At 41.4% G+C, this 24,762-nt stretch overlaps 1 protein-coding gene across 8 annotated transcripts in view; it reads left to right on the top strand.

The window, feature by feature from the left end:
- The window catches only part of si:ch73-103b11.2 (myosin phosphatase Rho-interacting protein), a 51,199-nt gene that overhangs the window by 23,910 nt on the left and 2,527 nt on the right, over positions 1-24,762 (top strand). The window contains exons 4-26 of one of the 8 annotated variants that reach the window (XM_037080447.1): positions 583-734; positions 2,496-2,580; positions 5,556-5,609; positions 6,539-6,758; positions 7,235-7,784; positions 8,951-9,092; positions 9,672-9,788; positions 11,166-11,222; positions 11,343-11,411; positions 11,537-11,626; positions 14,189-14,298; positions 14,450-14,488; positions 15,520-16,288; positions 16,383-16,499; positions 17,371-21,090; positions 22,161-22,308; positions 22,401-22,506; positions 22,619-22,778; positions 22,853-22,960; positions 23,052-23,138; positions 23,250-23,412; positions 24,240-24,313; positions 24,589-24,671. In XM_037080447.1, the coding sequence (XP_036936342.1) occupies positions 583-734; positions 2,496-2,580; positions 5,556-5,609; positions 6,539-6,758; positions 7,235-7,784; positions 8,951-9,092; positions 9,672-9,788; positions 11,166-11,222; positions 11,343-11,411; positions 11,537-11,626; positions 14,189-14,298; positions 14,450-14,488; positions 15,520-16,288; positions 16,383-16,499; positions 17,371-21,090; positions 22,161-22,308; positions 22,401-22,506; positions 22,619-22,778; positions 22,853-22,960; positions 23,052-23,138; positions 23,250-23,412; positions 24,240-24,313; positions 24,589-24,621 (7,170 nt within the window). In that variant the 3' untranslated portion in view covers positions 24,622-24,671. The remainder of the gene's footprint in view (positions 1-582; positions 735-2,495; positions 2,581-5,555; positions 5,610-6,538; positions 6,759-7,234; positions 7,785-8,950; positions 9,093-9,671; positions 9,789-11,165; positions 11,223-11,342; positions 11,412-11,536; positions 11,627-14,188; positions 14,299-14,449; positions 14,489-15,519; positions 16,289-16,382; positions 16,500-17,370; positions 21,091-22,160; positions 22,309-22,400; positions 22,507-22,618; positions 22,779-22,852; positions 22,961-23,051; positions 23,139-23,249; positions 23,413-24,239; positions 24,314-24,588; positions 24,672-24,762) is intronic. The other 7 variants (XM_037080445.1, XM_037080450.1, XM_037080452.1 and 4 more) reach the window with 7 other exon arrangements.

The following is a 24,762-nucleotide window of genomic DNA, read 5'->3' as shown; positions in this document are numbered from 1 at the left end:
TGTTGAAAAATGCCATGTGAATAATTTTTGTTTTGAACAGTCTAGTTCATTTCAAGAATAACACAAAAAAATGTATGATTTAATGTCTTTTGTATGCTCCTGATTTTAGATTCCACCCTATTCTTTAACAGCTTAAAGTGCGTCATTATTACTGTGTTGATTATGGATTTTAGCCTGAATAGAGGGGCGACTATTAAGCCAGTACAATGATGTCATGCTGAGTCCATTAAGTTGTGAACAATTACCTAATTTCCTGGTTGAAAAGCACCCCAATTATTGCTATAGTGAGACTTTCTTGTACAACTGGAGTAAAAGAAGTAAAATGCTGCACATATGATGCAGTTATGTAATAGCAGTCTTTGAAATGCTCCAATAAATATCACAAGAAACAAAAATATCACAGAGAGTCCTAACAGGAACATTTGGCTATGCAGACTGTGTCAGTGTGTGGCATGCCAAGCTTGGCATGAAAATTGATGCTGGGGTGGATAGTGTGAGAAGACAGAACCATGTGGACGGATATGTGGTGCAGGCACGTCTGTTAACACTTTATTTATCTGTCTCTTCTGTTGTGTCCTGCAGCCCAGCACTCTGCCACAGGGTACAATCAATATGAACCAGTGCTCTGACGTCATCGATGGAGAGTCCAGGACAGGTCAGAAGAATTCGCTGTGCATCCTGACACCTGAGAAAGAGCACTTCATACGGGCTGAGTGTAAAGAAATTATCAACGGGTAAGACATGATTACCAGGAATGTGATCTGTTAAAGACTTCACATATGTGATATATCATAACCAAGGCCTCAGTATGGGCAGTGTGGTTTGTGTTGCTCTCTCTTTTGGTTTAAGTGGCTAGAGATGACAGAGACTTGGACAGGGAGAATAGTTGTGCGCAACTGCCTCTGCTGCCAAAACTGCTCTGCCCCCTGCTGTCTCCTTTGAGCTGTGCTTCTCAGAGACTTGTAATCCACACTGCAGTGACACTGCACATTCTTGAACTGTTTCCTCTCCCTGCCTCTCTCGCCCCTCTCCCTGTCTTCACAAACCCCCCCATATGCCTGGTCACAGATCATAATACACAAGCCTTAAGCCCCCTAATTACTCCTGTGCGTCTCCTCTAGTCTGCACCTTCAAAAGACTGTCTCTGCACCACACTCTCCCTCCCTGGCTGTAGCATACATATTATGGCTATTCTTAGGGAACTGTGACTCACAACACCCACTCTCCGTTATGCTACCTGCTCCATCGCTGTAAGCCTCCCACTCTCTATCATCTGGCTCCCATGTGTTGGTTTTGGGCCATCGCACATCATATTAGCCTTGCAAAGTTGCCACTAACGACAGCCAGGATTTTAAAAATATATACTGTTGTTAAGCTCTTTACAAATATCTTTTGTCTCATGAAAACAGTGCTGCATGGGGACTCATGCAGTTATAACTGTGTCACATGTTTGTTTACAGTGTTATGGTTCATAGTGTGACTCCACTCTTTACACAGTGGGTGGAGCAGAAAAAGGATTTGATAATGTATGAGTTTCCATAGTCATTTACTGGATTATTCTAATCTAGGTTTTTCTGTATTGTGCTGTATATTACAGTAATTTGAGAATTATTGTTAATATTGACAGATTTTTAAAAATCCTGAGATCAAAAGTCCATTTGATTTGTTTAAATTATATTTTTTCCATGTCATTATGCTTTTTTTTGTTTTTCATTGACTATATCCATGAACATTTTAGATAAGATTTAGTCAACAAAAATATTTTTTTATTTTGGTCATCTGTAGATCTGTCACTGTGTAGATGTTAAAGATGCTAGCAAAACATCACAGTACATGAAATAAGCACATAAGAAATAATTTTACTGTATAAAATCAATTATCAGTTGTCTACCCAGAAGTAACTATTGCTGTTTGTGTTGAGACACAATGATTCGGTCTAAAGACATAACTGCCCAGTGTGGAAGTAGAATTACTGTATGTATTATGGTAAAGTATAATGGCGCAGTAGCAATGTTTGTCTTTTTTGTAGCTATAAGTATTAGAGCATTATTTGTGCTGTATAGAAAAAAATGTTTTCTTAACTAAATCTGCTCCTGCTTATTAGATCATTATGTCCCCATGAACTGACTTTTGTAATTCCTAACATTCTTACTCTCCACAATGAGTAAAAAGGCAAACATGAGTAATGAATGAATGAAAATAAAATGTTACCACAGTGTACGGAGCTCAGCTCGCATTATGTTGCCACCTAGGGGAATTTAACACTGAGAATTTTTTGTCTTACACCTTACAGAGTAGAGGATGTTTAATCTTTTGTTGTATAGTTCAGTGTTTTCCTATCTGTAAGTAGTATGAGTTGATGCACAGATTTCTCCCTGCAAGTATAATGGTTTGTATTTTGCAAAGAACTTTGTCCCAGTCATGTATTGATCCACCATGGGTGCAAGGTTTGTGTGCCAAGAACAACAACAGCTTGACAGTTGAACTTTTTGCAGGTGGCAGGAGGCTCTGACTGTGTACCCCAGGACCAACAAGCAGAACCAGAAGAAAAAACGCAAGGTTGATCCACCCACTCACCAGGTAATGTGCCTATTCACACACTCTATAGGGAGAGAAAGAGTAGTAACCAACTGTATTCAGGTGAAGGTCACGTTTTTTCTCATTTTTTTCTGTTGTGTATGGATTGGCTCTTGAATGCTACATAATAGCATGCACAAACTAGACTTGAGGATTCCTGTGCATCGATGTAGAGCAGAGAATAAGGAGAGGATGATGTAACAGCTTCAGTGAGAATACAGATATACTGTATTTTGAGATGAGGTTTTGGTGATTGAATATATGCAAGATATCAAAGAACTATGCCATTGCTCCAAAAAGGAAGAACGTAGATATAAATTCAGATTTAATGACAACACTTGCTGTGGCAGTATGGCAGCTTAACGTTCCACTCAAACTACACAAGCGGTTGTTGCCTCAGAAAGAGAGATGTTTTGTTATTTTCTGCCAGCAACATGATCAACATTCGAAGCTGTCCATATTTGCATTCTTCAGGCACACATTGTGTCCGTCTCCTAATAGATGAATACACTTCATGACAAATCTAATTATTATTTAATTCAGGTGGTCACTGGTAAACGGTAGTTAAATAATTGACAGTGTTAACCTTTGAGTAATTCCAACATTGTAGTTCTGGTTGTAAAGATTTAGATTGCACAGAATTATTTTGAAAGTTTTTGGTCCAAACAGTCAGCTGTGATGATGACTGCTGCCTGCTAAAATAACATCAGCAGCAACTTTCAGCAATGTGGCCATGATCCTCTCGCTTATGAATTTGCTGGTGCGCTCTGTTTTATTGTGACGTCCAGCAGCTGCTGTCTCACCTGACAAGCATTTGCCCTTTGTCATGCCTGTTCATTTAATAACCTTGTTTGCCTGGTCAAAACAACCTTTTTTTCTCCCTTTTTTTTCTCCCAAAGAAGTCATCACCTGTGTGTCCTGTGGAAGTGTGTGGGTGTACGACCATGCACTGTCTCAAACTGTTTAATGAGCAGTGGGACAATGCTTTGTGAAATCACATATTAGCTGAAACAGAGGCTTTTCTGTTGAAAATGTGCAAAACAAATCAACCATCATACCATCATTTTTTTTCTCCAGATTTGAGATGTCCTCATGTCACCCTGTTTCTAACAATACAAACTTTGAATTGTGTGCAATATCCTCTCAGTGGAACTAAATGTCCTTGATGGATTCTACATTTTCTGCTTACACCCTGTGACAGCACCAAGGCCTTGCAGTTATTGAGAATTCATGTCAGAGTCTCTTTCTCACTTTCCACACTGACCATCCTGATGACAGGACTAGAAAAAGAATTTCTTGTTTTAGAGCAATGTGTCTGGAAAGAATCTAGAATACAGATAAAATAATAATATAGTGTATCTCCACCAAATGTTTGAACTAAATACCAGTACACCTCTTTGCCTCTAGTAGTCTGAAAGCAAGGTGAGCAGCATCATGTGACATCCATTAGAAACACAAATCCCCAAAGGGAATAAAAATGCTCTTTTCATGTCAGTGCCATCATATTTCTCCTTGGTAGGTAAAGTAAAATGAGGACTAGGTAAAGCTTTATTACCGGTATAGTGGTTTCAAGATGAAATATATACATATAATATAATGTTGTACAGACCACCCACCATGGGATACAGTTTCCCCCCTTCCTTACCTCCTTTTTGATTCATGGCCAAATTTGTGGTGAGAGCACAAAAAACTCTGTCTGAAGATCATTGTCTCGTTCCTCTAATGATGGTGCCCTAAATTGTTGTGTGACCTTTTGTTGGCTTACACCAACAAGCTCATTTGCAGAGGGACAGTAGTGACACAGCGATGACCTTAACTGTGTCCCACATGACCTCCGTCATTTATGCCTGTTTGTTGTTGTGTTGATCAGCAACAGAAAAAAATGACAACCACTGCTCTGTTAATGTGTTTAATGACGGGAATTTAAAGGAGACATATTATGCTTTTAGTTTTTTACTCTCCTGCATGTAAAAGGTCTTGAAAATTTAAAAGGTGAAACTCTGCACCAACAGAAGGCTCCTGTCTCCCACAGGAAACACTGCCCCTGAAATGCCTCGTCAATAGTCCCCCTTTTAATCTGTGATTTTGTGACATCGCACTACGTCACTATTGTTAAGCATTTGCATAATTTATGCCTAGTGGCTAGTTTGGCACATATGAAGTAATTAAGCACAGCTGCTCTGTTGTTGTTGTTAGTGGTGCTGGCTCAGGCTTGTGTGAGCTGACCAATCAGAGGACACTGTGTATTCAGGAGGGGGGCCTTAAAGAGACAGGAGCTAAAACAAAGTGTAATATATAGTCTGATAACACTTGCACAAAACTCACTGTATTTTAGTTAGTTAATTTACTGATATTTTTAAGAAAAAATACTAGCAGTTCATGCAGGTCTTCATCTGGTTCTGTCAGGCAGAAATTCATCTTTCTTAATGTGTGAGGGTGATAATGCTTTCACAGCTCATGAAATCTCATGTCAGTTTCTGTCATTGTCTCATGAGCTGTTCACTTGTTCTGAGAAGCACATTTTATATAGATTTTCTACACCACACTTTTCCACCTGCAAGCTTTCCTCCCACTCATCCTGTATTTACTGGAGAGATGTGATCTAAAACTACTGCAAATACTTGGGCACAGTCACATGTTTGTCTTCTGGGTGGTGCTTCTAAATTGAAGGCACCGGATCGTCACTATAAAGTAGTTGATACGACTGGCAACGTCTGTGCGTCTCGCATTGTAGCTGAATGTTTTTAATTTCAGATTTTTGTGTTTGCTCATAAACAATAAAACATTTAACGACTTGTTTAAGTGCTGTATTTTATACACTTGTATGTATTTGGCCCAAATGAGAATTGAACTTAATGGCATGGTCCAAATAAAACAGACGATTAAATCATTTTGACAGATGTTTGGGTCTACCTGTATTACTTATAATACGAACTACATAGCAAGTATTAACATCAAAGGCTTTTTGTGATTGGCAGGGTGGAGTAACTCCAAGCCAGTGTTTTTCCACTGAAGACATGAATGGACACCCAGTGAGTTCAGCTCAGCCCAACTTTTTATCCTGCTTCACCCTTTGGCTTTGAAATCACAGCCTTGATAGATTGATATATAACAATCAATCCAGGTGAAGGGTGAATAAAAAGTACATGATTTAGATCTTCTTCTATTACTGAAAGAGTTAATTTTAGCATTGCGGCATGCTTGTGGCAGCCTGGCTGAGAAGATGATGTTTGAGGGGTCACTTTGCTTTGGAAATCTTGCTTTCTCTTCTTATGATTCCAGTGTGTACAGGTGACATCAAACTCTGAACAAATCAGCAATGAATGTTTGATTTTGTTTTCTCTTTGTATTATTTAATAAAATGAAAATTATCCTACAAATTATATTCGATCATATTTCACCTCTGCAGATCAGTTGCTTCTCTTTATCCTTTAGTAATACAGGTGGTTTGCCTTGAATGAACTCTTTGTTCTTTGTCGAGCTGTCAAGCTCGTACTACTTTCCATGTATCCTTCTTATCTCTTCTTAGAATTCATTTTACCAATGATGAAAGCACTTCCCTTTTCCTTTTTCACTGTCATTTCGCTGACATGTGCACGTAAAAGGAAACAGAATTTATGGACCAGTTACTGACTTTCCAGCTAAATTTCACCAACTAGTCCAGCGTCAACCACACATGAAGCAGCTAACATAGAGATAGCAGTCCTGGGATAGAGTTGTGTTGTCATTGGCACATGACTGGGACTCAGTTGGAAACAGGCATACAATTATTCACATATATATAAGTCTGGATAAAAAAAACCATCCATGATTTGGGTTTTCACAGTTCCCTTTTCTGTATTCAATTCCTTCCTTTAATCTCTTCCTCCATGATTCCTTTTTGTAGTCTCTCTGTGACCTTACCTCCCATTATATCCTTTCCTCTTCCTATCCACTCCCTCCAACCCGAACTCCCATTCAGGAGCCTGGCCCCGCCAAGGTGACAGTGACCAGCAGTGGAGGAAGCATCCCCTGCATACCCAGCAGTATCGCCAGTGCTGAGCGAGTCCCAATGAGCCGTGCCACCCTGTGGCAGGAGGAGAGCCGCTGGAGCAGGGCCACCATCCCCTGCAGCCGCAGTGCTTCCTGTATCAGCCAGCTGGGCCAGAGTCAACCCGAATCCAGTATAACTACTCAGGATGGTGAGTCAAGACCTTAAAATAATGTTGATGAAGTTTCTCAGTCATGCAGTTCATGGCAATTCTAAGTGCTCTCACAGTCAACTGGACGTATTTCAGTTTCTTGAAGAGGTTTCACCTCTCATCCAAGAGGATTCTTAAGTTCTAACTAACTGGAGGGGAGTTGCAGGATTTTAAACTCTGTGTGGGAGTGTCCCTTAAGGACACGTATGAGCTCTGAAATAATGTTTTGATATTTTTAGGCTGTATTGCGATAACCAATATACCTGTATATCTTCTCAAAATTACTGCATAAATGTAACAGTGACAGTATACCTCAATATTGATAATGTAACTAGGCCACTTTTGGAAGCAGTTTCTATCACTACACATGGTTAATGTTATGACTCCAACTTGACCACTGTTAGCGGGAATTGTGACTTTTCTTGACGAGACACTGTTTTGTGTTTGATATCAGTGTTACTGTGTCCTTGTTTCAGATGCCGGCACAATGAGCACTGGGCGCAAGGTGCGAGTGGAAAGTGGTTACTTTTCTCTGGAGAAGACCAAGTCGGAGCCCGCTCCACCGTCTACACAGCATCCTCAGCCACCCCAGCATCTTCCCCTGTCCTCGTCAGCATCCTCCTCCTCTTTAGGAGCTCTCAGTCCCAGGTACAGCTCTGAGTCAGAACCCCAAATTTCCCCTTTTCAACCCTCCCAAGATCCTCTCCCTTCTCCAGGTGCACTAGTTTCCCCCAGCTACTCCACCATCAGTTCCTCCCAGAGCTCGCTGGACTCTGATCCCAGCGTCACTACACCGACCTGGGAGGGACACAGCGGTGGTGGAGGAAGCACTGGCAGTGCCAGTGGTGGAGGAGGCAGAGTGGGCCGGTCTGGCAGGGAATACGCAACGCTGTCTGATGTGCCACGGGCTCGCAGACTGAGCTACCGAGAAGCCTTCCGCTCAGAGAAAAAACGCCAAGAGCTGAGGGCACGGACACGGAGTCCTGGCAGAGAGGAGGTGGCTCGGCTGTTTGGGCAGGAGCGCAGGTAAGAGGTCATGGATAAGTGTCATGCTCGGGACACTGCAAAAAGAAGACTGTGAATACATGTCACATAGCTGAGGCATACATGCAGATTCACTGGTGATAATATATTGAGAGTCCGACATGGTAAAAAATCATTAATGAGCCACTGGCAAAGCGATTTAAACATATAGAAAGCATGTCAATTGATCTATTATGTAAAGCTCATGCATTCTTTCAAGCATTCAGCATTTTTTAGCACCACCCTGTGGCAGCTGTCTTTTAGGATCACCTGCCTACCTGAGCTTACCAGTGGTTTGCCATTAATGATTTGGGGGAAACAATTGCATGCAATACTTGCTTTTCTATGAATCTCTTACCTTTTTGCTCTGGCTATTTTGCTAGTTTGTTTTGTTGTTTCAATCTTTTCCAGGGGCTTCTGAACAGAGCTTCTCAGATCTAATGCTCAACCAACCCCTCCACCCCTGTCCCAATGCTGTTCCCTGCTGGTCACCGCTGATTCCTGCTTTCTATCATTTCATCTCTGCACTGCCTGGGAGCACACACATACACTGTCTCATACATGCTTGATTTATTTTATATACTTAGCATAATGGTACTTATGATGGGTTTTACACACAGTTCGATCTCCTCCTCATTTCTCGTGCACACACACTCAATACATACACATTAAGAAGTGCAGTGTTTTAAGGTAACACCGACTGTGTCACCATTGCTGCTCCCTCTGCAATTTGTTTAATTCACCATTCAAGTCATTTTCCTTTTCCTCTAAAGTTCAATCTCTCATCATATAACAAACTCTTTATTCTTTGTATTGCTTTCTGTGGGATATAATTTCTACCCTGTATAATGGTGCCAAAGTCAAACTACCTACATATTGTATGTAAATGCCCAAAGTAAACTGAAAGAGCTTGTAATCATTACAGACATTAATTTTGGCTTTCATATCATTCTTTGGTATTGTTTTTATGCTGATTCTGCCACCATATGATATGCTGCCTCAATATTTTTGTAAGAACAGCCAATTTATTTTACTGTTGTGTTTTTAGTATTCTGATAAATGTCATTTCCTAAGCATGATTGAGATATTGAATTCAAGAATTTTATGTGAACTGTTTGTGTTGATGTTGAGTACCTCTTTGTAAGGAAATGTCGCTCTGTGTCTCTTAGGCGTTCTCAAATCATTGGCCGATTCGAGGAGGGTCAGCACGTAGAGCGTATGGACACGAGCAGCTCCACTGAGCCCTCCACCAACACCACTCTAATCCAGAGACAAGGCCGCAGCGAGAGACGCTATCTGGCTAACAAACATGTATGCTAATCTTTTTGTTAATCCTCAGAAGTTTAATCAAAACAAAGGTGTAATATACCAATCATGTTAGAATGCAATGTTCTGCTTGGGAAAATTGGATCCTGGCATTCATTTGGATATCAATTTGACACGCACCACCCACACAACTCCGGGCAGAGTGAGAAACACCTCTCATGGCATTGGCGCGAGGAACATGACAAGAGCTCAAGGATAAGTCCTGGCCTCCAAATTCTCGAGATCCCAATCTGATCGAGCATCCATGGGACATGCTGTTCCATGTCACATCCATGGCTCTGAACTGCCAAGGCATGAAAGCCATCGGGAAGAACTGTCGCCATGGGAAGGTGTACTTTGGGTGAGTGGATGGCATGCGTAAAGTGGCGTCTACATGGCATCCACAGGAATGCCATGACCCAAGGTTTCCAAGCAGAACATTGCATTCTAATGACATGATCGATGTTCATCACTTCACCTGGTAGTCCTTTTAATGTTGTAGCTAATCTATATCTCTAATAAGAATTGCACATGATCTCCCTCTTAAATTACCTCTAATTTCTGATACTGATTTGATATGTGTAGGAGATGTCACTGGATGCAGGAAAAGACCGTTCAGTCCCCGATGTGTCCAGCTCCACTTTTGCTAATTTAAGAAGAGCCAAGTCACTGGACCGCAGAGTCACAGAGTCTTCAATGACGGTGAGGATTTCTACAGTACAGTATCAGTAGACTATAAAATCATGTCAAGGTCCCATAGAATGGTTTTGAGATTCAAAATTGACTCTGTTGAGCTCTCTCTGTAGATGTAAAATTATCTTTGACAAAAAAATATTGATTCTTAGATTAACATCTTGATTGTTTTTATCATATTGATGATATTATATTATATTAACAAATAATATTAAATATCAAATCCCCCTAAATCCTACTCACTTGATCTTCAACAACTATTTTCTTTAATTATTATGAGTATGTAGTCATAGTTAGACTCACTGATCTACGCTTAAGTTGACTCATACTCTTAAATCATTTGTTTGAGCATCCATGAGTTGCCGTATTGCAATGTGGACTAGTCATTCATAAAATCAGCATACATAATTTAACTTAAATTACTCGTGAACCCGAACAACATTACAACTCCACATATTACTGTGCAACATTACATCAGTACTTACTTTCTTTAGTTTCCACAAGTGAGTTGCTTCAGGTTGCACTGGTGTCTTCCTGATGGTCTGACTCCTACCACTCTGACAAACTGATCTGAGGTCTGTTCAGAGAGTGTTGTAGGGTTGATACATTCAGTGTGTGGTTGGTCTCACTGGCCAGTTTGCAGCTGACAAGCACCCCCACCCGCTCAAACACACACGCGCGCACGCACACACGCACACACACACACACACACACACACACACACTTCATGTACACACCACTGCCGCCACCACTGCTGATGATTATAAATAGCCAGCACAGAAGCAACCGCAGTCGCGCGTATGTCCCTGGGATAGACGGACAGAAACTGATTGTCAACATATGAAGTGAAGGCAGTTAGCCATCAGAATGACTCTCTGCCAGACGGTGACACCACACCTGATGAAGCTCAACAAAAGCAAGGTATAGTTGAGGGAGCAGAAGGCAGCTTTGGGATGAATGGTTTACTTTAGAGTCTATAAACAGACTTGAGCTTGGTTGCAGCAGTTTGTGTTTCACAGGGAAAGTCCAGCTCCCGCCAGTCAGTCTCGTTAGCTGCAGCCACGTAACAGCACTTATACTTCTGTAACTGAAGCAGGGACCTAAATGTAAACAAATGCACATAAATGCAATACTGTTAAGGGAAATGTCAGTTATGTATTCTGATCACATCAGTGATGAACACTGACTCAATGACAACTGCTTGTTAGTGAAATAAGGATAAAAATGTTCAAGAAAATAGAATTTGTTTTGGGACTTTTTTCTACTAATGTGGTTAATGTTATTTGAAAGTAAGATCTAAGCGGAATTTCCCTCTTAATTATTTTTAATTAGTTAATCCAGTCACATCCCATCATATCACATCTCTCTGATCTGTCTTAATTGCAGCCAGATCTGCTGAACTTCAAAAAAGGATGGATGACAAAGCTGTATGAAGATGGAATGGTAATTTGCTTTCATTAGTCAGATTAAATGACCATCTGCTTCTTTTCCCTCCTGAATAAGATCGTATTACCCTCACTGAGGGCTGGTGAAATGCAATTAATGGTGTCTTTGTGTCTTTAGTGGAAGAAACACTGGTTTGTCCTGACAGATCAGAGTTTGAGGTACTACAAGGACTCAATAGCCGAAGAGGTAAAACTTCAAGAGCCTTCAGTTTTTTTTAATCCTTATTTTCCCATGAATAATTAAGACAATTAAAAGGGATTTTATTCATTGTTGGTTTTTTTCTGTTGTGTCTGTTCACCTGTTTTCCTCAGGCTTCAGAGCTGGATGGTGAGATTGACCTCTCCACATGTTATGATGTCAAAGAGTTCCCAGTCCAGAGGAATTACGGATTCCAAATCATGGTGAGTGTTGATTCATCATGTCATCAATTGTCCCGTGTCATTAATCACGAGCGAAGAAGAGAATTATTGTCTCCACACTTGAGCTCCTCTGTCTCCTGCCAGTCTATAAACAGCCTTAGACCACAGGGGGTGCAACTTTAGGTATCATGTTTTGCCATTTCTCTTTCTGAAACAGTTCTTTGTCTGTCATGACGGATGTCACTTGACTTGTCATCTCCCTGAGAGAGGCTGACATCATAGTGGTCTAAATCTGCTGCAGCCGTTGCCAGCCCTGCTCATTTCTCTGATCCCCATGTGCCCTTCATCCTGCACAATATGTTTACCTTGCATTCAAATGCCTCGTCCTGTCCTGTCTGCTTATCAACACTATTTTTTCAAAAACATGTTTGTTTAAGGTAGTGTTACTCTGAGCTATACTTGCATAACACTTGTGCAATTATGTGTATCCTGCTGTGAACCGATGACAGAATACTTTCGTCATATAATCCTTCAACCATTAAACATTTTTAGCACTTGTTGCTGGCAAAATACTTACTGGACACATATAGTTTCAATGCAGTGCTTTCATTATCCATTTAATGTCAGTGAGGATTCATGTTCTGCCACATTTAGACTTAGATTTTCCATACTAATCCTATATGAGGAAAACGTACTGTAGCTGCAAGGTCATTTCTTTTGTTTACATTTGCTCAAAGCGACACCCCCCGCTATTTTATGGAGGAAGTCAGAAATAGAGAAGTGGAGGGGATCGTTGTCTCTCTGGCTGAGAACAACATGGGTTTGGTGTCGAGAAATTAATAACTCCAGTATTTATGTCTGGTCCTCTCTGCTCCGTGGTCAGACTGGAGGGGTTGTTCTGTCAATGCAGCTAAAGCAGTGTAGAGTTGAACAGAAGTCCTGATATCTGGAAAGTTTAAGAGTAACTGTTGACTTGTAGAAATAAGTTAATCTCCACTAGAGGTCACTGTATGTAGAGTGGAATTATACTCTTTGTATACACAGTGAATCTGAGTTAGAACCCCTGCCTCTGTTTCAAGGGAGATTTCTACAACAGATCACTTTGATATATTTCACAATCTAGAAACATGTTTCAACTAAGTGTAAATAACTAAAAGTTGTACATCAATCTTTAAATTTGATGTTTGAGTTAATAGATTGGTCCAAAACCCAGCAGTAAAACTGATAGTATTATGACAGAAGCTTGGGAAATGCATTAAAGCATTCAGTTTATATGCCTTTTAACTGAACATAGACTTTTTGACATAGCCATGCATGTTGAACTACCTATGTTGGTAATAAAGCAATGGCCCTGAATGGTCTAGTGCATTGAATCTTCAGGGCAACAACGGCAACATATTGTTTTCTGCATGAAATAAATAGCTTAACATCAGATTGGATTGTTGTAAATAGTTTCCACTGTTGGACTTTCACAACAATACAATCAAGCATGTCACAGCCAGCAGAGGGGTATGTAGATGTGATTTCACAGTAAAGTTGTATGTATTGTACAGTAAACAAAAGCATGCTCTGTTACTTGCCTCACTAGCTGAGCTGGTGTGAAATTTGTGGGTGTAATGTGGGGCCAAAAATACTCCTTAGTTCCATGTCCGTGTGATGCTTTTGGTGTTGAAACAAGCTCCCAAAGACAGAACTCAGTATAGTTTAACAACATAACAAAAGAAAGCAAAAGACAATAAAGACTGAGGATGTTTTTTTCTCATTTCACTGATTTTTTTTTTTAACATTACTACAGATAAAACAACATTTTGATTTAGATGTGGCCATCATCATCTATTGTAATGTAGTACATAGGGCTGTACTGAATAGTTCAAATATTTTTTCATGAGGCTGGTACTCAAATCTAAGTCGTCATTTGAATACTACTGTATACTGCAGTCTTTTTATGTGCATATCTGTTCATTCTATTTAAACACAGAATATCTGCACAGTTGCAGGTTACACTTATATTATCAGTATTGTACTATTTGTTGAATTAGATTCCAGCAGTAGCTGGTCATGATTGTGTCTGTCTTACATGATGCAAACATTTCTAATTACTCCAGAGTAATGTCAAGCTGGAAAAAAGAGAGACGTAATAATTTCCTAAATTAGCAAGTCTTTATCTAACAAAATATTCTGCTTTAATCCATTATTTTGCCAGCTGGCAACATTTTTGCTGCATTCATAAAGCTGTTCACTCTCCCACTTGCCACACACAAGGGAATTAACAGGGTGGTCCTGTAATATAAATTGCATTCATAAAGCCCCGATGGCAAAACACTGTTTCAGCTCTAAAACCATACAAATGTAGGTATTTATTTATTCATACATTCTTGATGCCAGAAAATATCCTAGCAGACATTGTAAACTTTGATTGAAAACCTCCGTAGAAGCTTCCAGTGTTAAAAACAAAGTCATTTGGTAAAACATTAATAGCAGTAGTAGGTTTTAAAGGGTTTGTACAAAAACATGTACTAAGATGCTTGTGTCAAAGATGTATTTTTACCAACATGTTGTCTCATCCATGTCAGTCATTTGAACGAGATGCCTTTCTGCTTTCAGTGTAAAGAGGGAGCCTGCACCCTGTCAGCCATGACCTCTGGAATCCGTCGCAACTGGATTCAGGCCATAATGAAGAATGTGCGACCCACAATCGCCCCTGATGTCACCCGGTAATACCCAAAGAGGATTAACACTGTCACCACTGGCAGACATAACAACTGCTTTTCTCACTTGTTTTATCTTAACCCCTTTCCTCCCTCCTCACCCTCTCTTTCCACCTCTCTCTTCCTCCCTCAACCGGTATTTTCAACCTGCTTCCAGGAAAAACATCTCTCTGAAACTATCCGTTCTGAAGCCCAGGTTGGAGCGCTTGTGTGTTGATCTCCCCCTCCCTCTAACAGTGATGTTATTGCTCAGCAATGTCAGCACTCTGGCGTGTTTGTCGTCCCACCCTATGTCATGTGATTGTTGAGTAATGTCTCCCTGTCAGTTGTGCCACTGCAGAGACACACACTGCAATCACATCAACATACTAGAAATAATCTGCCTGAGACTTATTTTAGTGATCATTGTAACATGACTGTCCACTGAGAAATGTTAACAGAACAACAACAAAACCACAGCAGAAGGAGAAAAGAGCAAATAAAGAGAAAAGATGGTATATAACGGTTTCTGGAACAGTTCACCTGAGGATTATTTAACTACCTAAACATTTATTTTTGTCTTTTTTTAAAGCTGAGTGTTACCTTTCACATGGCTCATCACATATGATACTGTATACTCACTCTGACCCGCATCTACTGAGTCACACTTCTTACTCTGCCAGCTCTAAGGGGGGGAATGTGTGATATTTTTGGTATTTCTGCATAGACGCCTCACAGACACCTCTTTCTCATTCTTGAGCTCTGTCCCTTCTCATTTTACCCCTGACCAACACCTCATGACACCTCCACTCAAGGTGATGAAAATAGATTATTATATCAGGTCACTTTTTAAAAGATGCTCTGCCCATTAACACTAGCACCAATCAGTGTGCCGTTTACTGCAAACACATTCTTCACACATTGAGAAGTTACATAAATTACATTATCATAGAAGCTAAAGGGGGGGCATCAGGCTTACCTCAGATCATGACTGTTAACACTAAAGCTGCTTTCAGCCTAATGCAGTGTGCCATATAAGCGTCTTGATGTGGATGTTTTTTCACTGATTTTTATCATGCTTTGTGCACAATTAGATGAGTCTGCTCTGCCAGGAATGTATGCATTGTTGTTTGTCCAGCAACGATTTATGTAATTGTGAAGCTTGAGCTGATATAAGTGTAAAACTAAATCATTGTGCTCTGTCAAAGCCATCTTAGAGATCTCTTTAAATTTTTTATTTTTGTTTAGATCCCTCCCAGAGGAGAAGATGAAAGCGATGTTGGAGCCATGTCCACAGACTACCACTGAGCCAAGCCCCAGTCCTGAGGCCCCCAGGTCTGACGTCCACAGACAGCCAGCTGGCGCTAATGCCCCTTGCTCTGAGCCCCGTAAAAGCCGTGTTCGTGAGCGCAGACGAGAGGGTCGCTCCAAGACTTATGACTGGTCTGAGTTCAAAATGGAACAAACGGGAAAGCCGCTGAAGGAACGAGCAGACACAGTCGACCTCAGCTCATCATTCTCAACAACCTCCTCATACTGTTCTCCCTCCTCTTCTCCTTCCTCATTAGCGTCCTCTCCGGTCTCTACCTCCTCCCTCTTAACCTCTTCTGTGTCAGGTGCTCACCCACCATCTATGACAGAAGATGCAGAAAAAGAGAATGTCAGGAGGGGAAGCACTTCACATAGGGCAACCAGTGCAAACCACATGCCAAATACAGTTACTGTCACCGTGACCTCCACGCTCAACACTACATCACCCATACAGCCATCGACACCTGAATGCCAAGAGCAAGGAAAGATGGAAGTAGATCACCCTCCAGCCATGCATCCTGGTAGTGGGGATAGGAAGGACAGCAGAACCTCAGACGTCCAAGAAGAAATTGAGCAGCGGTGGCATCAGGTTGAGACAACACCATTAAGAGAAGAGAAGCAAGTGCCCATCAATACTGCTTTAACAAACTCTGAAAACTCTGACAGACTGCCTCCAAATGAGCTTGCTGCACTGTTAGACAAAGAAGTATGTTTCCTCATTGTGACTGTATACATGATAATGGTGTCACAGCATCATATGTCATTCATTCAAAATTTCTTGTCCTTCTTTCTTTGTTCAGTTGGGACAGAAGCAGAAGGAGCTGGACCGTCTACAGAAGCAAAACAACCTTTTAAAAGAGCAGTTGGAAAATGCTCTAGGGAGAGAACAAAGTGCCAGGGAGGGCTACGTTCTGCAGGTACTGCATTTACCATCTATCATGCAGGATAACTATGTTTTTGACACCCTATACAAATAGCAGTAAATTTTCACAATTAAACCTTGAAAATGTCAATGTGCAGAATGGTATTAAGGTTTACAAGATAATATACATCTACTAGGCAAACATGCAGTGCAGTAAATGTTATTGAACAGTCTACTGGCTACTGTTACTTCTATAATATTCTACTAACAGGTGTGGGTGCTTATTTTCTGAAACCTATATGCATGGTTGTGGCATTCTTAGCATGAGTTTTCACTAACTGTTTTTACGGAGTTTCACATCTCCTGGGAAAATAAGTGGTTTGCTCTGATGTGCTTAAGGTAAGAAACTTGATCAAGGAGCCTTGCGCTGTGCTTTTTCTCTCTGTTCATTCATGCTTTCTCTGTGTGTCCTTTCCAAGCTTGATCACTGCATGCTTTTTGTTGTTCAGAGTTTGTATACTAGAACTAATTGCTTTTTTCACGTTGTGCAGTTCTAAGTTATTCATTGAGGTCATCACGGAACCAGACTTTCATTCTGTCGAATCACATCATTAGTAGGTCTGCTTTTGGTTTTTTTTGTTTTTTGTTTTTTTTAATCACCATATTAGCCACCCACAAAGTTTTTTCGTGTTGTATGTTACGGAAATGTGGGGGTTGATATCCATTTAAATCTTTGACTTTCTACATCACCTCTGAAAAAGCACAGTGGAAGCTTGAAAAAAAAAAAGCACCAAGCAAAATCCAGATTGATATCAAGAAAGGATCAAACTTATTTTCCTGATAACCCCGGAGATGTGGTTCTCCGTTTATGGTAAGTGACGTAAGGCGATGTCATTAATGAAACTGTCTCATCAATCTTTTTCAAGAGTGCAACACCCCCTTCCTCTTCGCCACACAAAGTGCCATATCAAAGATTGCACACACTTACACAAGATTTGCAGAGTGAGTTGGAAACCCAAAAGCGCAAGCAGGATCTCGCTCAGCATCAGATTCGGACACTAAAGAGAAGCTACACAGAAGCACAGGATGCTGTAAACCGCCATGAGACTGATATTCAGGCTCTGCAGACTAAACTGGCATCTGCAATGGCTGAAATCTTGGCTAGTGAAGAGGCTGTGGCCAGAATGCGCAATGAGCTCAAGCTAGAGCAGGAGCGTTCAAAGGAACAAGAAGAGGAACATGGCCGTAGTGAGACCACCCTACGAGCCCAGCTAAAGGACAGTGAGGATCGACTCCGAGAAGTAGAGGCAAGTCTCTTGGAGCGAAATCAGGCCCTTAGGCACCTGGAGCGCCAGCAGGCCCTGCAACGAGACCACATGAGAGAGATACAGCGGCTGCAGGAGAGGCTGCAAGAGGTGACTGCTCGACTAAATGCAACTGAAGAAGGTCAGGCGCTGAAGGAGGAGCGCTTGAGGAAGGAGCAGAACTGCTTGCAAGAGAGTCATGAGAGGGAAAGGCAGAATCTGTGTAGAAGATTAGCTGAGGCTGAAGCTGCACAGAAAGAAATGGAAAACAGAGTACTGGAGGCTGAGCAGCAGGTGGAGGCCCTGTTAAGAGGGAGGCAGGCCTTGGGAGGGAAGGAATGCAGGGAGGAAATGCTGAAGTTGCAAGAAGAGCTTGCACAGAAGACTGACATGGTTGAGTCGCTGAGGGAGAGTGTGCGTAGGCTAGAAGAAGAGAAAGGCCATCTCACCTGCCGCTGTCAGGAGCTTCTTAACCAGATCGCAGAAGCAGACCGCGAGGTGAATAAGCTCCGCAATCGTTTGGAAACAGAAGAGGCTGATTACAATACCCTGGAGCACTCATATGAGAGGGCTACCCAAGAGTTTCAGAAAATGAGCCAGTTTCTGAGAGAAAAAGAGGAAGAGATCCGGCAAACTAAAGAGATGTATGAGAGACTGATGGAACACAAGGAAGCCGACTTGAAAGAGGCCCTTGTTAAAATGACTGCACTTGGCAACAGCTTGGAGGAAACAGAACAGAAATTGCAAGCTAAGGAGGAGCTTCTTTGTCAAATGAGTCAAAGCCTCTTAGATAAGGTAGAGCCCTGTAGTGCTGAAAAGGATCTGAAGGCCAAGCTTGTGGTTGCAGAGGACCGCATAGCAGAGCTCGAGCAGCATCTCAATGCTCTGCAGCTGGGCTACGCAGACCTACGCATGGAAAGGCAGCAAATCCCCGAACAGAGCAAGAGAGGAAGGCTTAAAGCATCGGTCTCCTTCTCACCAAACACAGAGCTCCAACTTTCCTTTGACAAGACATCCAAGACAGGGAACTCCCCAGATAAGGAGTGTCAAGCTAAGAGACCAAGGATACGTTTTAGCAGTATTCAGTGCCAAAAATACATGAATCTAGAGGGCATGGACACTAGTACCTTTGCAGACACAAGTCAAAAAGTTAATCAGGACTTAAATGAAGACAACCATCCAGCTGATGGAAACTCTGATATCACATTCCCTCACAGCAGTGACCCAGAGAAGTTTATCTCTATCATACATGCCCTAGAGACTAAACTGCTGGCCACTGAAGATAAACTAAGAAACCTCACACAGACTCTAGAAGAGCAGCGATCCGTCCAAGCAGAACACATCTCCAAGATTGATCAAAAGATGACAGGAACAAAGGCTAACCCTGATAAAGAATTGAGTTGTGGAAGTGAGATACAGAGTAGTGCCAGTAAGCATTATGCCAAGGCCCTGGTGTGTGTGGAAAGTAGTCGAGAGAAAGTCAGGACTATCCTCAGTGGCTCTCAGGAAAGCGCTGATTCACAGCTGCACTCATTGTCAGAGATAGAGAAAGAGTTGTTCGATGCATCACTGTACATCAGACAAGGACAAAAGATGTTGGAAGAGCAATCACCAGTTGTCCCTCAAACTCAAACCCCAGAGACTGTAGATAAAGATTCCCTGCATCTCTTTGCCAAAACTCTGTCTTTTGAGGCAGTAGTGTTAAACAAGATGGCTTTGTTAATACAGACTTCTAAGTCTGACCTCCTACAAGCTCTTGCAGAGATTTGGGAGGACATTGAGAATATTAAAAAGAGTGACCAGGACTGCTTGGCTGTAGTTTATGCTGATGTCTTGACCAGGAAGTTGATGTTGGAGAGTGCGTTCTGGAAAGAACTGGAGAAAGCTGAGATAGATGTTGCTAAATCCAAAGAGGGCAGTGTTTCAGCTGATGTAGATGTTGATAGCACTGTTATCTTTAACACATTCATTAAAGCAGAACTAGCCTACTCTGTTCAAAACCTTAAACATTGCTATGAAGAGAAATTCAAAATACTAAAAAGGGAGTTGACTGAAGCCCGAAAAAACCTACATCAAAGGGAAATGGCCCTGAAAGCAATTATTGAAGCTTCCAAAAGGCCTGATTTAAAAAGTGTAATAAAAGAAGTCAAAAACAACTTTGGGTTTAGTAAACAGAAGTTAGCTGACATTCACCCACCTGAACTTGCTCCCTACATGGAGCAGATTGAAATGGAAGAGTCTAAACATTTGGCTGAGGAAATCGTAGACAGACACTTGGCTGGAGAAATGCCCTCCTGTGGTGTTGACTCAGTTGAATCACTGCGAAATGCTCATGAAACCCTGGCTAATGAGCTCCAGAGACAGGCAGCAATCCTCCATAAGTATGCTCAAGAGATAGAAAGTGGTGGAAACCATCCTGGACTGGCTAAAATGATCCACGCTCTTCTAGGGCACCAAACCTCACATAGTTTCACAAGTACCTCTCTTTGTATGCGCGAAGCCCTAATCCAGTCTCAAGTGGCTTATGTGGCATGCAGGTTACGGACCATGCATGAACAAGAATTAGGCTGGTGTAAACAGACCGGTCAGAACATGGATTCTCTTGTCCAGCAGCATGCCCGCAATGTCAGTGTAATCCAAGAGAAATATGAAGCATCCTTACAGGAGGAGCGGCTGAACTTCACACAGACTGTCGGCTCTCTTCAGAAGGAGAACCAAACTCTAAAGAGTGAGATCAGCAAACGTGTTGGCCAGCTCTCCCAGCAGCAGGAGCAACTGGCTCTCCTGGAGGAGCGATTCAAGAAGGAGACTGAAGAGCTGAAGCAGAAGCACAAACAAGAGCTAAGCCAAGCAGAGAAAGGTCGCACCTCGACAGAGTTGGCCCTCATGGAGACCACAGCCGACAGTCAGCGAAAGCTTGAAGTGCTCCTGGTGGACATGGACACCATGGAGGAGCGACATGAGAGTTATGTGAGGAAACTGGAGGAGCAGTTTGAACAGAGGATCTGTGAGCTCCAGCAGCTCCACAAAGAGGAGCTGGAAAAGTTACATTCCCAGTACATGGCAAGCATACAATGTGTCCAAGAATACCAACAGGACAAAGATGATCCTGATGGTTCTCATTCTGATGAGGCAGCTACACCAATGGAAGAGGAGGAGCAGGGGAAGGGGGAGAACGTACAGGACATGTCAGAAGGGGACACCATGGTGGTGCTGAAGGATCGGATTCAGGAGCTGGAGACTCAGATGAACACCATGAGGGATGAACTGGAGATCAAGCACCTGGAAGGAGATGTGGCCAGCCTGAGAGAGAAATACCAGAGAGACTTTGAAAGTCTTAAGGTTTTTGCTCTTTCATTTTACCTTAGTGCATTCTTTTATATAATAAATGAGACAGTAGTAGATATTTAGTTAAATAGTTCATCAGTCTACTAATCTGCACAAATATTGCACAGATTTGGAGTTGGGAAATGGTGTGTTTAATGATTATTTTTAGATTCATGAAACCTGTAACCTAGACTGCATCAGTTTTGCTGATTACAATATTCTTTTGACTTGAACTTTCAGGGATGTCCCAATCTTTCTTTTTTTCATGTTCACAATACAAGTTCTTTAATGACGACTTTAATGCAGTAACTTAATCCTAGTTTGAGAGATCTGTTATATCTGTTTTGTGTCTCAGTGTTTTGTATATTATCAGTTGTCTCTTTGTCTTGAGTATGAACAATACTCAAGTTCAAGTTTTCCAACTAACAGCAGCTCTTCAGCAAAATGATGCACCTGAGAAATACTGCTGAAAAACAGACAATCCAGTTGCTGGTGTTTTTTTTGTTTGTTTGTTTGTTTGGTCTGTTTTTGTTTGTATCGTGCAGCTCTGTTTGCATGACTTTCTGGTCCCCATTGAAACCATTAGCAGAAATTGCAGACTGCTCTGCACTCTGTTTCATAGAGTTTGGTACTGAAAGAAAAAAACGATTAACATGCTGAACCTGTCAGGTTGGGATATCCCTCGTAGTTGTTAAATAATGAAGCAAAGTAATGTGTTGCAGGCTGTCACTACTTAGAAATGTAAAATGTCTCTCTTGCATCCAACATTGGTTCTTTATTTGACCATCAATAGACACACCATTCCCCACATTGAATAACAAAAGGAAGTGCTGTCTATAATGTCAAAATGCAGCTGCAATGTAACTGAATCTCACTTTTTTAACATGCTCTCTTACAGCACTAACATAGCTGGGCTTTTGATCTTAAAAGCTTGCATGGCTTCTATCACTGATTTTGCATGACACACAATGTAGCCTAGTGAACCTTTAATAGATACTGCACTGAATCTATAGACACAAATTACATAGTGATAAGTGCAAAATGAATCTTGTGATGACAGATCGTTGACCCTTTCTGTCCTGTAGGCCACATGTGAACGTGGCTTTGCAGCAATGGAAGAAACCCACCAGAAGGTAATTCAAGACATCCAGAGGCAGCATCAGAGGGAGATTTCCAAACTAATGGAAGAGCGAGAGAGACTGTTGGCTGAGGAGACCGCTGCCACAATCGCTGGTAATGTAATGAATTGTATTAGCACACACAGTTGCTAACATTTGAACAAGCCCAACATACAGAAGATAAATGTGTCTTGTTTGTCTTTACAGCTATTGAAGCTATGAAGAATGCACACAAGGAGGAAATGGAGAAGACACATCGCTCCCAACTGAGTGGAGTGAACTCTGACATTGATGAACTACGCTTACAATACGAGTACGTTTTAATGAAAACTGTTGCATTTTCAATGAGAAGAAAGATATTTCCTGCATTTTGGTAAACCTCACATGAGAATTCCAGTTGATAGTATGATGATTTGACTGTGTAGGGAGGAGCTGCAGTCCATCCAGAGAGAACTGGAGGTGTTGTCAGAGCAGTACTCCCAGAAATGTCTGGAGAACGCTCACCTGGCCCAGGCACTGGAGGCCGAGAGGCAGGCCCTCAGGCAGTGTCAGAGAGAGAACCAGGAACTAAATGCTCACAACCAGGTCTGAATAAACACACGCACATTCAAAAACAGCTCAGTCCACTGTTTGCAACACTGCTTTATTCTGTCCAACAGGAGTTGAATAACCGACTCACTACAGAGATCACTCGGATGCGCTCCTGTTTCAGCGGTGAAACAGCGCTGTCACCACTTACACAGGGCAAAGATGTGTATGAACTGGAGGCAAGTAAATGCAGCATACAGAAACACACACACACACACACACAGTCACGCGTGCTGTTCAGTCAAATGACTGTTTCTTTCCTTCTTGTAGGTGTTGCTAAGAATTAAGGAGTCAGAGATCCAGTACCTTAAACAGGAAATCCACTCTTTGAAAGATGAGCTACAGTCTGCTTTAAGGGTAAGCAGAGCCAGTCTTTATATATTGCAAACAATGTTTTGAATGTATGAACCTGTATTTCATGTCTTATAAGTCTTATAAGTTACTAACAGTACTGTTTCATTTAAACAGGACAAGAAATATGCCACAGACAAATATAAGGACATCTATACAGAGCTCAGCATTGTGAAAGCAAAGGCTGACTGTGACATCAGCAAACTGAAGGAGAAGCTGCTCATTGCCACAGAAGCTTTAGGCGAGAGGAATGTCGATGGAACAGTCACATCTGGATACGGCAAGTAGAAAAAGGCTCATTGAGTCAATATTTACCCACCACTGAATCGACCTGGAATATCTTAAAGAATATCTCCAACATTTTTTAAGTAGTAAAGCCAGTCACAGGTCATTAATTGTAATGTCAGCCAGCTTTGTCACTCTTGTGTGGTGAAAGTAGTTTTAGAAAATGTAAACAACTGTTTTGTTTCACAGAATTTATTGTCACATCTGGTTTTTATGTTCATAGCTTTTTGTCATATGGACTAAGTCTTTGTTTATAAAACAGAGCCTAAATCATGCTGTTTAACTTTAGCATTTCAGCAATAAAATAAATGGGTGTTTTCAAACATTCCTACACGCCTTGGGTTGTGGCACTTATATCAGGCAGATTAAGCTGTATATGATTTATAATCATTAGTAGATTTATCGATAAAAAAAAATGTCTTTATTCATAATCATCTCTTAATGTGGCCCATTATCTTATATGATAACTACTGTCACTTCTTATGATGACACCTGCCATGATTCTGCACCATCATATTGTGGCAATGATCTTATATAGACAAATGTTTTCGTTCTTGTGCCGAGTTAGATTTAGACAACAGTGCCTTCATGTGGCCACATAGGGAAACACTATAATACCTGTTACCACTCGCAGCCAGCAATAAAAAAATCTAAAGACTCTAGTTCATAGTCGCTCATTTCATAAAATTAAATTACGCATTCACCTCCTAAAGTCCTGGGTCACTAATCACAGGTTTCATCAGTTCAAGGCTGTATCCCGTCATGCTTCTTGAAATGAATAATAATGACATGTCTTTTTTTTTTTTTTTTTTTTTTTTTTAGATATCATGAAATCAAAAAGTAATCCAGATTTCCTGAAAAAGCAATCCAAGCAATCAAGAGGTGTAAGGTCAAAGGTGAGTGTCAAGTTTAATTCTATCATTTCTGGATTATGATTACACAGTTTTTCCTCTCCTGATTACAGACATTTAATCTCAGATTAAAACGGTCACTGTATAGCTCCCATCTCAGTTTGCTGTGTGATGTGATGCTGAAGCTTTTGTCATGCAGACTTTATCACTGTAAATCATTCAGCCTTCACGTGTTGTAGAAATGTGCTGCACAGTCGGTCGGTCGGGACGTTTTTTACTCCTGTCCTGTAAGTTTGTCATCTGTCTGTTTTGTCCGTCAGTCTGTCACTGAACAGGTCTCATGGGACAGCTGACACTCCCATTGTGGGATGATTCCCCCCCAACCCCCGTCCCAAGATGTGCTGTAGGTATAGCATGATGTAGAGCAAAGCATGCGCTTTCCACCCTTGCATGATCACCCCTCTTCCCAAACCCTTCCCGATTGCGATGTCCAC

This window comes from Acanthopagrus latus, chromosome 20 (assembly GCF_904848185.1).
Source record: "Acanthopagrus latus isolate v.2019 chromosome 20, fAcaLat1.1, whole genome shotgun sequence".
NCBI lineage: Eukaryota > Metazoa > Chordata > Actinopteri > Spariformes > Sparidae > Acanthopagrus > Acanthopagrus latus.
Note: the sequence above shows the minus strand (reverse complement) of the source record. Positions and strands in the feature narration are given on the sequence as shown.